We start from the raw sequence: 16,398 nt of genomic DNA, 5'->3' as shown, positions 1-16,398 counted from the left end.
AGGGACCTTATCTATGCAAATACAATTTAGAATTCTCCCTATGATCCCAAAATTACCTTTTAAAGGTGTTTTTTTAAAAACAGGATCCAGTCAAGGTTTATGTATTACATTCAGTTGTTACAACTCTTCAGTCTTTTTGTTTTGTTTTGTTTTGTTTTTCCGGCTGCACAACGAGCCGTGTGGGATCTCAATTTCCCGACCAGAGATAGAACCTGTGCCCCCTGCATTGGGAATGTGGAGTCTTAACCACTGGACCACCAGGGAAGTCCTCTTTAGTCTTTTTTAACTTAGGAAAGCCCACACCTTTTTCTCGATAACATTAACCTTTTGAAGACTGTTGTGTTTTTTTCTTTTTTTTTTAAACATCTTTATTGAAGTATAATTGCTTTACAGTGTTGGGTTAGTTTCTGCTGTATAACAAAGTGAATCAGCTATACATATACATGTATCCTCATATACCCTCCCTCTTGAGCCTCCCTCCCACCCTCCCTATCCCACCCCTCTAGGTGGTCACAAAGCACTGCGCTGATCTCCCTGTGCTATGCAGCTGCTTCCCACTAGCTACCTATTTTACATTTGGTAGTGTACATATGTCCATGCCAGTCTCTCACTTCGTCCCAGCTTACCCTTCCCCCTCCCTGTGTCCTCAATTCCATTCTCTACATCTGCGTCTTTATTCCTGTCCTGGCCCTAGGTTCTTCAGCCCCTTTTTTTTTTTTTTTTAGATTCCATATATATGTGTTAGCATATGGTATTTGTTTTTCTCTTTCTGACTTATTTCACTCTGTATGACAGCCTCTAGGTCCATCCACCTCACTGCAAATAACTCAATTTCGTTTCTTTTTTATGGCTGAGTAATATTCCATTGTATATGTGTGCCACATGTTCTTTATCCATTCATCTGTCGATGGACAGTTAGGTTGCTTTCATGTCCTGGCTATTGTAAATAGAGCTGCAATAAACATTGTGGTACAGGACTCTTTGAATTGTGGTTTTCTCAGGGTATATGCCCAGTAGTGGGATTGCTGGGTCGTATGCCAGTTCTATTTTTAGTTTTTTAAGGAACCTCCATACTGTTCTCCATAGTGGCTGTATCAATTTACATTCCCACCAACAGTGCAAGAGGGTTCCCTTTTCTCCACAGCCTCTCCAGCATTTCTTGTTTGTAGATTATTTGATGATGGCTATTCTGACTGGTGTGAGGTTATTGTACTATACCTCATTGTAGTTTTGATTTGCATTTCTCTAATGATTAATGATGTTGAGCATTCTTTCATGTGTTTGTTGGCAATCAGTATATCTTCTTTGGAGAGATGTCTATTTAGGTCTTCAGCCCATTTTTGGATTGGGTTGTTTGTTTTTTTGATATTGAGCTGCATGAGCTGCTTGTAAATTTTGGAGATTGAATCCTTTGTCAGTTGCTTCGTTTGCAAATATTTTCCCCATTCTGAGGGTTGTGTTTTCGTCTTGTCTACGGTTTCCTTTGCTGTGCAAAACCTTTTAAGTTTAATTTAGTCCCATTTGTTTATTTTTGTTTTTATTTCCATTTCTCTAGGAGGTGAGTCAGAAAGGATCTTGCTGTGATTTATGTCATAGAGTGTTCTGCCTATGTTTTCCTCTAAGAGTTTTATAGTGTCTGGCCTTACATTTAGGTCTTTGATGCATTTTGAGTTTATTTTTGTGTATGGTGTTAGGGAGTGTTCTAATTTCATTCCTTTACATGTAGCTGTCCAGTTTTCCCAGCACCACTTATTGAAGTGGCTGTCTTTTCTCCATTGTATATTCTTGCCTCCTTTATGAAAGATAATGTGACCATAGGTGCGTGGACTTATCTCTGGGCTTTCTATCCTGTTCCATTGATCTATATTCCTGTTTTTGTGCCAGTACCATACTGCCTTAATTACTGTAGCTTTGTAGTACAGTCTGAAGTCTGGGAGCCTGATTCCTCCAGCTCCGTTTTTCTTTCTCAAGATTGCTTTGGCTATTCGGGGTCTTTTGTGTTTCCATACCAATTGTGAAAGTTTTTGTTCTAGTTCTGTGAAAAATGTCATTGGTAGTTTGATGGGGATTGCCTTGAATCTGTAGACTGCTTTTGGTAGTATAGTCATTTTCACAATGTTGATTCTTCCAATCCAAGAACATGGTATATCTCTCCATCTGTTTGTATAATCTTTAATTTCTTTCATCAGTGTCTTATAGTTTTCTGCATACAGAAATTTTGTCTCCTTAGGTAGGTTTATTCCTAGGTATTTTATTCTTTTTGTTGCACTGGTAAATGGGAGTGTTTCCTTAATTTCTCTTTCAGATTTTTCATCATTAGTGTATAGGAATGGAAGAGATTTCTGTGCATTAATTTTGTATCCTTCCACTTCACCAAATTCATTGATTAGCTCTAGTAGTTTTCTGGTAGCATCTTTAGGATTCTCTATGTATAGTATCATGTCATCTGCAAACAGTGACAGTAAATAAAACAGTGACAGTTTTATTTCTTTTTTATCCTATTTGGATTCCTTTTATTTCTTTTTCTTCTCTGATTGCTGTGGCTAAAACTACCAAAACTATGCTGAATAATAGTGGTGAGAATGGGCAACCTTGTCTTGTTCCTGATCTTAGTGGAAATGGTTTTAGTTTTTCACCATTGAGAATGATGCTGGCTGTGGGTTTGTCATATATGGCCTTTATTATGTTGAGGTAAGTTCCCTCTATGCCTACTTTCTGGAGGGTTTTTATCAAAAATTGGTGTTGAATTTTGTCGAAAGCTTTTTCTTCATCTATTGAGAATATCATATGGTTTTTATCCTTCAGTTTGTTAATATGTTGTATCACATTGATTGATTTGCGTATATTGAAGAATCCTTGCATTTCTGGGATAAACCCCACTTGATCATGGTGTATGATCCCTTTAATGTGCTGTTGGATTCTGTTTGCTAGTATTTTGTTGAGGATTTTTGCACCTGTGTTCATCCATGATATGGGCCTGTATTTTTGTGACATCTTTGTCTGGTTTTGGTATCAGGGTGATGGTGGCTTCGTAGAATGAGTTTGGGAGAGTTCCTCCCTCTGCTATATTTTGGAAGAGTTTGAGAAGGATAGTTAGGATAGAAGGCTAGTTCTTCTCTAAATATTTGATAGAATTCACTTGTGAAGCCATCTGCTCCTGGACTTGTGTTTGTTGGAAGATTTTTAATCACAGTTTCAATTTCAGTGCTTGTGATTGGTCTGTTTATATTTTCGATTTCTTCCTGGTTCAGTCTCAGAAGGATGTGCTTTTCTAAGAATTTGTCCATTTCTTCCAGGTTGTCCATTTTATTGGCATAGAGTGGCTTGTAGTAATCTCTCATGATCCTTTGTATTTTTGCAGTGTCAGTTGTTACTTCTCCTTTTTCATTTCTAATTCTATTGATTTGAGTCTTCTCCCTTTTTTTCTTGATGAGTCTGGCTAATGGTTTATCAATTTTGTTTATCTTCTCAAAGAACTAGCTTTTTTTAAAATTGATTTTTGCTATTGTTTCCTTCATTGCTTTTTCATTGATTTTTTATCTGATCTTTATGATTTCTTCTGCTAGCTTTGGGGTTTTTTTTGTTCTTCTTTCTCTAATTGCTTTAGGTGTAAGTTTAGGTTTTTTTTTGAGGTGTTTCTTGTTTCTTGAGGTAGGATTGTATTGCTATAAACTTCGCTTTTAGAACTGCTTTTGCTGCATCCCGTAGGTTTTGGGTCGTCATGTTTTCATTGTCATTTGTTTTTAGGTATTTTTTGATTTCCTCTTTGATTTCTTCAGTGATCTCTTGGTTATTTAGTAGTGTATTGCTTAGCCTGCATGTGTTTTGTGTTTTTTTCAGATTTTTTTCTGTAATTGATATCTAGTCTCATAGCGTTGTGGTCGGAAAAGATACTTGATACGATTCCAATTTTCTTAAATTTACCAAGGCTTGATTTGTGACCCAAGATATGATCTATCCTGGAGAATGTTCCATGAGCACTTGAGAAGAAAGTGTATTCTGTTGTTTTTGGATGGAATGTTCTATAAATATCAATTAAGTCCGTCTTGTTTACTGTATCATTTAAAGCTTGTGTTTCTTTATTTATTTTCATTTTGGGTGATCTGTCCATTGGTGAAAGTGGGGTGTTAAAGTCCCCTACTAATTTTGTTACTGTTTATTTCCCCTTTTATGGCTGTTAGCATTTGCCTTATGTATTGAGGTGCTCCTATGTTGGGTGCATAAATATTTACAATTGTTGTATCCTCTTCTTGCATTGATCCCTTGATCATTATATAGTGTCCTTCTTTGTTTCTTGTAATAGTCTTTATTTTAGTCTGTTTTGTCTGATACGAGAATTGCTACTCCAGCTTTCTTTTGATTTCTATTTGCATGGAATATTTGTTTCCATCCCCTCACTTTCAGTCTGTATGTGGCCCTAGGTCTGAAGTGGGTCTCTTGTAGACAGCATATATATGGGTCTTGTTTTTGTATCCATTCAGCCAGTCTGTGTCTTTTGGTTGGATCATTTAATCCATGTACATTTAAGGTGCTTATCAATAATGTATGTTCCTATTACCATTTTCTTAATTGTTTTGGGTTTGTTATTGTAGGTCTTTTCCTTCTCTTGTGTTTCCTGCCTAGAGAAGTTCCTTTAGCATTTGTTGTAAACCTGGTTTGGTGGTGCTGAGTTCTCTTAGCTTTTGCTTGTCTGTAAAGGTTTCAATTTCTCCGTTAAATCTGAATGAGATCCTTGCTGGGTAGAGTAATGTTGGTTGTAGGTTTTTCCCTTTCATCACTTTAAATATGTCCTGCCACTCTCTTCTGGCTTGCAGAGTTTCTACTGAAAGATCAGCTGTTAACCTTATTGGGATTCCCTTGTATGTTATTTGTTGCTTTTCCCTTGCTGCTTTTAATATTTTTTCTTTGTATTTAATTTTTGATAGGTTGATTAATATGTGTCTTTGCGTGTTTCTCCTGTATGGGACTCTGTGCTTCCTGGACTTGATTGACTATTTCCTTCCCATATTAGGGCAGTTTTCAGCTATAATCTCTTCAGATATTTTCTCAGTCCCTTTTTTTTTCTCTTCTTCTTCTGGGAGGCCTCTGTTTCGAATGTTGATGCATTTAGTGTTGTCCCAGAGGTCTGTGAGACTGTTCTCAATTCTTTTCATTCTTTTTTCTTTGTTCTGCTCTGTGGTAGTTATTTCCACTGTTTTATCTTCCCGGTCACTTATCCGTTCTTCTGCGTCAGTTATTCTGCTATTGATCCCTTCTAGAGAATTTTTCATTTCATTCATTGTATTGTTCATCATTTGTTTGCTCTTTAGTTCTTCTAGGTCCTTGTTAAATGTTTCTTGTATTTTCTCCATTCTAGTTCCAAGATTTTGAATCATCTTTACTATCGTTACTGTGAATTCTTTTTCAGGTAGGCTGCCTATTTCCTCTTCATTTTTTTGGTCTGGTGGGTTTTTACTTTGTTTTTTCATCTGCTGTGTATGTCTCTGTCTTCTCATTTTGCTTAACTTACTGTGTTTGGCGTCTCCTCTTTGCAGGCTGCAGGTTTGTAGTTCCCGTTATTTTTGGTGTCTACCCCCAGTGGGTAAGGTTGGTTCAGTGAGTTGTGTAGGCTTCCTGGTGGAGGGGACTGGTGCCTGTGTTCTGGTGGATGAGGCTGTACCTTGTCTTTCTGGTGGGCAGGACCGCATCTGGTGTGTTTTGGGGTGCCTGTGAACTTATTATGATTTTAGGCAGCCTCTCTGCTAACAGGTGGGGTTGTGTTCCTGTCTTGCTAGTTGTTTGGCATAGGGTGTCCAGCACTGTAGATTGCTGGTTGTTGAGTGGAGCTGGGTCTTAGCATTGAGATGGAGATCTCTGGGAGAGCTTTTGCTGTTTGATATTATGTGGAGCCAGGAGGTCTCTGGTGGATCAATGTCTTGAACTCGTCTCTCCCACCTCAGAGGCTCAGGCCTGACACCCGGCCAGAGCACCAAAACCTGGTCAGCCACTCGGCTCAGAAGAAAAGGGAGGAAAAAAAAAGAAAGAAAGGAAAAAAATAAAGTTATTAAAATAAAAAATATTGTTAAAAAATTTTTTAAAAAGTAATAGAAAGAAAAAGAAAGAAAGACGAGAGCAACCAAACCAAAAAGCAAATCCACCAATGATAATGAGCGCTAAGAACTATACTACAAAAAAACCAACAAAAAACAGACAGAACCCTAGGACAAATGGTAAAAGCAAAGCTATACAGACAAAATCACACAAAGAAGCATACACATATGCACTCACAAAAAGACAAAAAGGAAAAAAAAAATGGAAGAGAGCAACCAAATCAATAAACAAATCTACCAATGATAATAAGCTCTAAATACTAAACTAAAATAAGCATAAAACTAGAAACAAATTAGATGCAGAAAGCAAATCCCAAGTTGCTCCCAAAGTCCACTGCGTCAATTTGGGATGATTCATTGTCTATTCAGGTGTTCCACAGATGCAGGTACATCAAGTTGATTGTGGAGATTTAATCCGCTGCTCCTGAGGCTGCTGGGAGAGATGTCCCTTTCTCTTTGTTCGCACAGCTCCCGGGGTTCAGCTTTGGATTTGGCCCCGCCTCTGCGTGTAGGTCGCGAGGGCATCTGTTCTTCGCTCAGACAAGACGGGGTTAAAGGAGCAGCTGATTCGGGGGCTCTGGCTCCCTCAGGCCGGGGGAGGGCGGGGTACGGATGCGGGGCGAGCCTGCGGCGTCAGAGGCGTCGTGACATTGCACCAGCCTAAGGCGTGCTGTGTGTTCTCCCAGGGAAGTTGTCCCTGGATCACAGGACCTGGCTTGGCGGGCTGCACAGGTCCCCGGGGTGTGTGTGTATGTGTGTGTGTGTGTGTGTGTGTGGATAGTGACCTGTGCTTGCACACAGGCTTCTTGGTGGCGGCAACAGCAGCCTTAGCGTCTCATGCCCGTCTCTGGGGTCCGCGCTGATAGCCGCGGCTTGTGCCCATCTCTGGAGCTCGTTTAGGTGGTGGTCTGAACCCCCCCTCCTCGTACACCCCGAAACAGTGGTTTCTTGCCTCTTAGGCAGTTCCAGACTTTTTCCCGGACTCCCTCCCAGCTAGCTGTGGCGCACTAGCCCCTGCTGTGTTCACGCAGCCAACCCCCGTCCTCTCCCTGCGATCCGACCAAAGCCCGAGCCTCAGCTCCCAGCCCCCGCCCGCCCCTGCGGGGGAGCCGACAAGCCTCTCGGGCTGGTGAGTGCTGGTCGGCACCAATCCTCTGTGCGGGAATCTCTCCGCTTTGCCCTCCGCACCCCTGTGGCTGCGCTCTCCTCCGTGGCTCCGAAGCTTCCCCCCTCCGCCACCCACAGTCTCCGCCCGTAAAGGGGCTTCCTAGTGTGTGGAAACCTTTCCTACTTCACAGCTCCCTTCCAAAGGTGCAGGTCCCGTCCCTATTGTTTTGTCTCTGTTTTTCCTTTTTTCTTTTGCCCTACCCAGGTACGTGGGGAGTTTCTTGCCTTTTGGGAAGTCTGAGGTCTTCTGCCAGATTTCAGTGAGTGTTCTGTAGGAGCTGTTCGACATGTAGATGTATTTCTGATGTATTTGTGGGGAGGAAGGTGATCTCCACGTCTTCTCTGCCATCTTGAAGGTCCCCAAGTAAAGTTTTATTTTGTAGAATTACCTCTAAAACAGTGCCCTATGCTTCAAAGTACTTCATCATTACAGCTCTGTTAGTTTCCTGTTGCTGCCCTGTTAAGAAGCTGTGACCACGTGGTGTATAAATTCTTTACCAAGGCAACTCGACACCTTCTTTCTCTGGGGCTGAACCCCCTCTGCTCACGTGCTCTTTACACACACAGATCTTCCATTCACTGCAGTGGGAATTCTCAGTGTGTAAAGGGAGAGGTTTTCCTGTCTGCAGACTCTCGCTTGTCAACTTCACAGAATGGCTTCCGGATTATTTTGGGGGTCTCAGTCCTCAGTAGCTCGCCAGTGAAGTTCATCTGAATTGAGAACTCAACACCAGATACTTTGAATAAAGTCCAGTCCTAGCAAAGGACTTGCTTCCACATTTAATCAGTCAGGTAACAGTGTGACCGAACAAAGGGCTCCCTGTCAGAAGGTCACAGAAGCCAGTACTATGGCACGGGTTTTTGAGAGGTCGACTGGAAAGGAGAGCAGAATGTTGTGTTTTCATGAGCATTTTGTAGTTTTTCTTTATCATATTAAAGAAATCCTTGAGAGTTCTAAAATCTTTGGTATACATTAAGTTTAACTAAATATTTTTTTGATACAGTAACTTGTAAAATTCTCAAGTTTTAAGACTTTAATCTGCTTTTTTTTTGAACTAAATTGTTCGTAATTTTTATCCTAGGAGAAGGTATTTTACCATGTTCGGAGAAAATGACGGAAGAGATTCAGGAAGGGAACGATACGAACTTAAAAAAAATTGGTGATTCCTCAGAAGTGGTTAATATTGAAGAAAGGTATCATCCATGTTGGAAGGAATTTAATATAATAGTCATTATTATTGGTGCTTTCTTTGTTTGAAAGATCCATAGTTTTCTTGTTTTTGCCTGGGTATGCTCTTAAGTAAAGGGTTGAAGGTCCAACTTATTCCATGTTGTCAGCAACAGAAGCAGGTTGGGGAGATACATCAGTTTGACATTGTACTGGAAAAATTGAGCAAAGTTTTTTCACCTAAGGGAAATATCTGGATAAAACTAATCTTCTCTCAGATAGGTAAATCCTGTTTTGGAGAAGAGAAAAAATCATATATTGGAGTCTCACACATGGTATCACTTATAAATAATAATTGAGTGGGTGTGGTTACAGAATTCAAAAATTTTATGTCAGAGATAAAATATCAACTGTGAGGTTGTTTATTATTTTCTTAAGTATTTTAATATACATTATGGAATGGCAAATGACTTTTGATTGTTTTGTTTATATTATTAAGGATCTTAAAGAATGTATTTAATGAACTATTTTTGAAATATATTTTATTTATGTAATGAATATATTACTTCAAAAGTTAATCTAAGGTCAGTAGGTGGACTTCAGAGGGGTTTTTCAAATCACGTGTAGAGTGATGTGTATTTCTATATTTTGGGAGATGGAGTGGGATTGTAGCTTTTAATAGATTCTCAAAGGGGATCTGTGACTTTGAAAAAGGTTAGTTCTCAGTCAGAGGTGTCTGTATCAGGCACACTAAGTGTAAAGTATTCACCACATGATTTGAATGTTAAATAACTTTACTTTTATGATTAGGCCTATTAAAGCTGCTATTAGAGAAAGGAAACAAACCTTTGAAGACTACTTAGAAGAACAAATTCGGTTGGAAGAACAAGAACTGAAACAAAAACAGCTAAGGGTTAGCATTTCTACTATTTTGATTAAATTATCTTAAGGCTTTAGAGATTTGTTTATAATTTGCTTTAAAAATAACTTTGGGATTACTTGGATATACCAGAATTAATTCAAATATTGTTCTTTTATTTTAGGAAGCAGAAGGATCCTTGCTAATCAAAGCAAAACCAAAACAACCATTCTTAAAACGAGGAGAAGGTTTAGCTAGATTTACTAATGCTAAATCTAAGTTTCAGAAGGGGAGAGAAAGTAAACTAGTCACTACTCAGAGCATTTCAGAGGACAAACCTGTGTTTAAATTAGATAAACAACAATTCCAGCGGAAAACTGCTCTCATAAGTAAAGAACTGTGTACAGAGAACCTTCCTGTCAAAAAGAACAGTAAAACCAGAACAAAGAGTGGTTGTGTCACACTCAGTCAGAAGCCAAAAGTGCTTAAGGGTAACAATAGGAAAAGTCTCTCTCCAGCAGGATTGAAGATACTGGCAGGGAAGAAATGTGACGGGCAATTTAGAGGTCAGATCAATTTAGAAAAAAAGGTAGAGTCTAATAATAAAGAAAATGTACCCGAGTGTACAAAACCTTGTGACGTTGGTTGCAAAATCTGGAATAAGACACAAGGTAAAGACAGACTTCCCCTTTCGACAGGGCTGGCCAGCTGCGTGGCTTCTAAGAGCCCAGTAAGTGAGACTTTGAAAGAGTCAGAATCTTCTCTTGACATTTCTCTTCAGAAAAAGTTAGAGAATTGGGAACGAGAAAAGGAAAAGGAAAATTTGGAATTAGATGAATTTTTGTTTTTAGAACAAGCTGCTGATGAAATATCATTTTCTAGTAATTCCTCATTTGTACTGAAGATCTTAGAGAGGGACCAACAGATCTGCAGAGGTCACCGGCTGTCTTCTACTCCGGTCAAAGCTGTGCAGCAAGAGAAGACAACACCACCAGGTCCCATTAGTGAGTGCAAGCAAAATGAGGGTCCAGACCGTACCAAGTGTGAAAGTCAGGCTGAGTGTGAGCTTGCACCCCAGCGGCCTGATTCAGTGTCCTCACCTGACGTACCGCAGGAGCAGTCCTGTAAGGTCAGTAGGAAAGTGTTCCAAATGAGCACTTGTGAAAGTCCAACTAGGTGGAGCGCAAGCGACGACGGAGGTGGTACAGACAGTGATGATAGCACTGATTCTGAGGAACAGCTTGATGTCACCATAAAACCATCAACTGAGGATAAAGAGAGGGGTTTCAGCAGCAGAGAAGATAGTCCACAAGTCTGTGATGGGAGGGGACCTTTAAGGGACACCAGGACTCAAGAAGAAGATAAGAGGAGAGATGTTGATTTAGATTTGTCTGATAAAGATTACAGTAGTGACGAGTCTATCCTAATAACAAGCTTGAAAAATAAAGCTTCTGATTCCTCAAGAGGACACCCATCTATGAGTAAAATTGACTTTGATGATGAAAGAACTTGGACTGACCTTGAAGATGATTCATTTAAACATGATGTTATTCTTGGGAATGAAGCCATTTATGGGACTCCCCAGACAACCTACCCTAATAAGAGTGAAATATGTGTACTGGACAAAACAATAAAAAGGAAGGTTGCACCGGTCAAGAAGGGAGAAGGCTTGAATAAATCCAGTAGGAGCACAAGTCCTCCTCCTACCTCGGATCTGATGATGAAATTCTTCCCTTCTTTGAAACCAAAATCTAAATCAGACTCACGCTTGGGAAATGAACCCAAGTTAAACATAAATCAGGACCAACCACCTAGTAAGTCAGAGCATTGTAAAATATGTAATGGAATGTTACAGGTTTAATATTTTATCAGTATGTTGTCAGAATGCTTATTAAAATCCCAACCTTTCTAGTTGCTCAGTGGAAATCTAGTAGGTGATTTGTTAAAGTTTAGTAGGTAATTTGTTAAAATTTGATTTGTTTTGTGAGTCTAAATAATGTAATAGTCACTAGTATAAGAGATTTGGAAGAATTGTGATTTCAGATTTTTCAAATTTTAGCCTGTCTTATTGCCAAGGCTTTAAAATTAATTATTATAAAGTGAGATAACATTTAAGTTTCTTTTATAACTGGGGAATACCCAATTTGTGGTTTGTGCTACTGTGCTACCTCTGTGTGTATTTTTTTTAATTAGTTTTTTTTTGCTACCTCATGCATTCACTTGCCAAATATAATGAGGAAGAAATACAGTAAAATTCAAGTTTCTTTTCTTCCCCAGATCTGGGCTCTTAGAGACATCAACTTTCCCATTTCATTTGTGTATTCTACAAAGATTCCATGCATATGAAAGCACATGTGTGAATGTGTATATAATCCTCTTTTCTGCACAAATGAAAACATGTTTTTTATATACTGTTCTGCACCTTGCTTATAATAAATTTTGAAGATTGTTCTAATACACATCTGTCTCATTCCATTTAGTGGCTATATAGTATTTAGTTTATGTGATGGATTTTTTTAACTTATATTGAAAACAGTTTTCTATTATGTCATGTTATATTATAAACTCTGAGTGTCTAGCAAAGCATAGGTGCTTTAAAATAGAAATTATAACTTAAGGTAATTTTTAAAAATACTCTGATTTTAAAAATAGTAATTTTTGCAGGAAGTTTGGAAGTTAGAAAGTGTAGAAGCAAAAATGTTTATAACCTATCCTAAGGTAACTGTGATATCATTTTGGGATATTTCTTTCCATTCATTTTTCCTGTGTATTTTTCATATGGTAGAGACGTATAACTCGCCTCATCCTTTTTGACCAGGTGTATAATATGCTTTGGCCATATCATTAAAACTCTTTGTATACTTTAAAAATGGTTGCAGAGCATTATATGAATGTAGCATAATTTTATTTAGTAATTTCTTTAATGTTGGATACAAATTATTTTTCACTATTAGAAATAACACTTCAACGCATTTTTTTGTGCAAAATGATTTGTATGATTTTATAAGTTCGTTCTTTAACTAGATTTTTAGAAGTGGGTCTAAGGGTAGATAATGTGTATTTTAGCCTTGTGTTACAAATCAGGGTTATTTTCCAGAAGGGTAGTTGAAGGACAGAAGCATTGGCTATTTTCTTAAGTAGCAAATTTGATACAGAAAAAGATCTTAATTTGTATTTCTTTGATTAGTGGGGGGTAGACATAGATTTTGGTGTTGATTAGAGCTTTAAGTCTCTTGCAAATACTTACTCATGTTCTTAAGTTATTTATGTATATTGGTTTAAAAATTTATTTGATTTTTTTAATATATAATGTTCGTTTGTCATCAGATTGATACTCTTGAGGTAGAATGATTTGATTCTTTTCTTAAATTTAGGCTGTTCCATCTGGAAAGTTAGACTATAATAATTTTTTTTTCTTTGTTTTTAGAAGCATCGTTTCTAATGCATTTTAATAGTACAGGTGTTTACCATATTTTTGGCTCCTAGTGTAATAGCTAGCTAGTGTTTTGCTGTTGAAAGCTTTTTGTGAAGTTCAGTATTTGTGGCTTACCTTATAGGTGACAACACTCGATCTCAAGTTTTGAGAGAGAAAGTTACTGAATTGGAGACAGAAATAGAAAAATTTAAAGCTGAGAACACATCTTTAGCTAAACTTCGCATTGAACGAGAAAGTGCCTTGGAAAAACTCAGGTCAGTTTGCATCTGTAAGTGGGGGAAAATGTATGGTGATTCAGCTTTATTTTTAAGATTATATCTGAACTATTTGAAACATTTCTTATTAATCCAACAATGTAAGTGAGAGAAGGAAGTGAAATACATACCACATAAGAATTTTTAAATAAAATGACCCACTGTGGTCAAAGATGTCTTAAAAGGAGAATTGTTGTGATGAGGTCATAAATTGAAATTTGAAAATCAGTGTGGAGCTCTGAATTCAAGGGCCATCTTGGCCAGTGTATTAGTTTCCTAGGGCTGCTGTAACAAAATATACACAAACTGGATGGCTTGAAACAACAGAAATTTATTTTCTCATGGTTCTGGAGGCCAGAAGCCTGAAGTCAAGGTGTCAGCAGAGCCATGCTTTCTCTTGTATCTTCTATTGGTTTCTGGCGATCCTTAGCCTTCCTTGGCTCACAGCTGGACAAGTGGGTTGTTTCTATGTTTGGGTTATTGTGAATAATGCTGAGGAACCACCATACTGTTTCGCACAGCGGCTGCACCAGTTTACGTCATGTTAATTGCTTTGCGTGTGTTGAACCAACTTTGCATCCTGGGGATGAATCCCACTTGGTCATGGTATTTAACGCTTTTACTGTGCTGTTGAATTTGGTTTGCTAGTATTTTTTTGAGGATTTATACACTGTATTCATCAGGGACATTAGCCTATAGTTTTCCTTTCTTGTATCTTTGTCTGCCTTTGGTATCAGAGTGATAGCTAGCCTCACAGAATGCGTTTGGAAGTATTCCTTCTTTTCTTGGAAGAGTTTAAAAAAGAATGGTATTAATTTTTTCTTTGACTGTTTGGTGGAATTTACCTGTGAAGCCATCTGGTCCTGGACTTTTCTTTTTTGGGAGGTTTTTGATTACTGATTCAGTCTCCTTATTTGTTATTGGTCAGTTCAGGCTTTCTGTTTCTTCTGGATTCAATTTTGGTAGGTTGTATGTTCCTAGGAATTTAACCATTCTAAGTTATCCAGTGGTTTCGAATATAATTATTTGTATATGGTCCTTTTTATCTCTGAGGCATCTGTTATAATGCCTTGCCTTTCATTTATGACTTTATTTATTTGAGTCTTCTCTCTTTTTTTCTTAGTCTAGCTAAAGGTTTGTTGATTTTTTTCCTCCTGAGACTCCCATAATGCGTATATGGTTCATACAATAGTGTCCCATAAATCCTGCAGGCTTTCTTCACTCCTTTTCATTCTTTTCCCTTTTTTCCCCCTCTGACTGAATAACTTTGAATCACCGGTCTTCGAAGTCACAGATTCTCTCTTCTGCTTGAGTCTGCTGTTGAAGTTCTCTGTTGTATTTATCACTTCATTCCTTGTATTCTTCAGCTCTAGAATTTCTTTTTGGTTCTTTTTTTATGATTTCTAGCTCTTTATTGAACTTCTTGTCTTGTTTCTCATATTGTTTCCCTGGTTTCGTTGAGTTGTTTATCTGTGTTTTCTTGTAGCTTGCTGAGCTTCCTTAAAACAATTAGTTTGTATTCTTTGTCAGGTAATTTGTAGATCTCGATTTCTTTGGGATTGGTTACTGGAGCTTTATTAGTTTCCTTTGGTGGTGTCACGTTTGCCTGATTCTTGGTGATCTATGTGGACTTGTGTTGATGTCTTTGCATTTGAAAGAACAAACACCTGTTCCTGTCTTTACAGACTGTTTTTGGCAGGTAAAGACCTTCATCTGCTGGATCCCTGGACTGGTGGGTCTACTTCCAGGATCACAGTCAAGTGGGTTTGTAGCTGGGTCCACAGTTGGTAGGCCTGTTATCAGGGTTGCAGTCAGCTGTGGTTCCTGCTGGATCCCCAGTAGGACAGGACTACCTTTTGGGCCACAGTCAGGCAGGGCTGGAGCTAGGTCATGGGGCTGCCTCCTGGTCCACTGTTGAGTCTGTAGACAGGAGGTGTGTTTCCAGGCGTGAGGATGGGTGGGGCTCCTGCCAGGTTTCTGAGCAGCTTCCTACCAGGCCCCTGGGTGGGCAGGACTGACTCCATACCACATAGAGCAGGGCTGGAGCTAGGTCACAGGGCTGTATCAGGATCTGTAGGCAGGACCAAGGTCCGTGGGTCTCTTTCCAGGGGCATGAATGGGCATGGCTCCTCCTGGGTCCTTTGGCAGTGGGGCTGTTTTCAGTGCATCAAGACCACATTTGGTAAGCCTGGCACTGGGGCATGGGCCTGCCTTCTCTGAGTGGCTGTCCTTGATCTTAGGCTTCACCAGCGTTTCTCCTTTCCTGCCTGGATCCTGGAGCTCCCACGAAGGCACTTTTGTCTGTGGATGGCATTTGTGTGGAAGGATGTGAGCCAGGGACCTCTCGTTCCACAGTCTTGCTGTCGTTGCTCTCCCCGTGCTCTTTACACAGCATCCAGAAGGAGCCCGGGTCCTGGCAGTTCCTCCGACCCGCATGCTCCTAAGCTAAATACCAGGGTCTTCACAGTGGTCCACAGACCCTAATTTATCACCCCGCCTCCCGCCCCACCCCCCCTTTTTTTCTGACGTTTTCTCCTACTGTTCTGTCTCTTTAGCCACACTGGCCTCCTGCCTGTTCTTTGAACACATCAGGCATGTCCCTATCTCAGGGCTTTTGCATGTGGTGTTCCCTCTGCCTGAACTGTTTTGTCCAGATACCTCCATGGCTGTTCTCTCATGTCCCTCAGGTTTTACCTCAAATACTGCCTCAGCAAGATGACTCCGTCCATAATTTCAGGCTCCTAACCTCCATATTTCCTAACCACGTTCCTTGGTTTATTCTTCTTAACATTTCCAGTGTTCCATATATTTTACTTGTTAATCTTATTTATTGTCATCTGTCGCTCCCACTAGAATGTAAGAAGCTTTATAGGAGTAAGGATGTTTATTTTTTTCACTGTGGTTTCTCCAGTACGTAGTGTAGTACTTGAATCATAGTAGGTATGCAGTGAATGCTTGTTGAGTAGTGCTTTACTGAGTTAATTGACTGTTATTTCACTGCTGTGGGTTGAAGATGGATTCACCAAAACTAGCAGCTCCTCAGTTCCAGGTTGTCATTGGTGTTCCATTTTGGTACCACATGTGGATTACTGTATTGAGGCGGTCTCCTCAGATTATAACGTGGTTTGGTTGTTTTAGGAAAGAAATTGCTGACTTTGAACAACAGAAAGCAAAAGAATTGGCTCGAGTAGAGGAGTTTAAAAAGGAGGAAATGAGGAAATTACAAAAGGAACGCAAAGTTTTTGAAAAGTATTCTACAGTTGCGAGAACTTTTCCGGATAAAAAAGAACGTGAAGAAATACAAGTATGTCAGTTCTTTACGTTATACTCATATAAGTTTGTAAAGGTGACAGTCTGGTAAGAATCTTAGAATTATTTGATGTGTCAAAGAGAAATTGGGTATCAGTTTATTAATCATCCATTGA

At 39.2% G+C, this 16,398-nt stretch overlaps 1 protein-coding gene across 4 annotated transcripts in view; it reads left to right on the top strand.

Annotated features, from left to right (window-relative positions):
- CENPJ (centromere protein J) overlaps nucleotides 1–16,398 on the top strand; it is a 62,955-nt gene that overhangs the window by 17,578 nt on the left and 28,979 nt on the right. For all 4 annotated transcript variants that reach the window (XM_036831852.1, XM_036831853.1, XM_036831850.1 and 1 more), the window contains 5 exons: nucleotides 8,339–8,450; nucleotides 9,235–9,337; nucleotides 9,468–11,097; nucleotides 12,841–12,973; nucleotides 16,112–16,277. In XM_036831852.1, coding sequence (XP_036687747.1) covers nucleotides 8,339–8,450; nucleotides 9,235–9,337; nucleotides 9,468–11,097; nucleotides 12,841–12,973; nucleotides 16,112–16,277 — 2,144 coding nt within the window. The remainder of the gene's footprint in view (nucleotides 1–8,338; nucleotides 8,451–9,234; nucleotides 9,338–9,467; nucleotides 11,098–12,840; nucleotides 12,974–16,111; nucleotides 16,278–16,398) is intronic.

The sequence above is a fragment of the Balaenoptera musculus genome, chromosome 18, assembly GCF_009873245.2.
Source record: "Balaenoptera musculus isolate JJ_BM4_2016_0621 chromosome 18, mBalMus1.pri.v3, whole genome shotgun sequence".
Taxonomy (NCBI): domain Eukaryota; kingdom Metazoa; phylum Chordata; class Mammalia; order Artiodactyla; family Balaenopteridae; genus Balaenoptera; species Balaenoptera musculus.
Note: the sequence above shows the minus strand (reverse complement) of the source record. Positions and strands in the feature narration are given on the sequence as shown.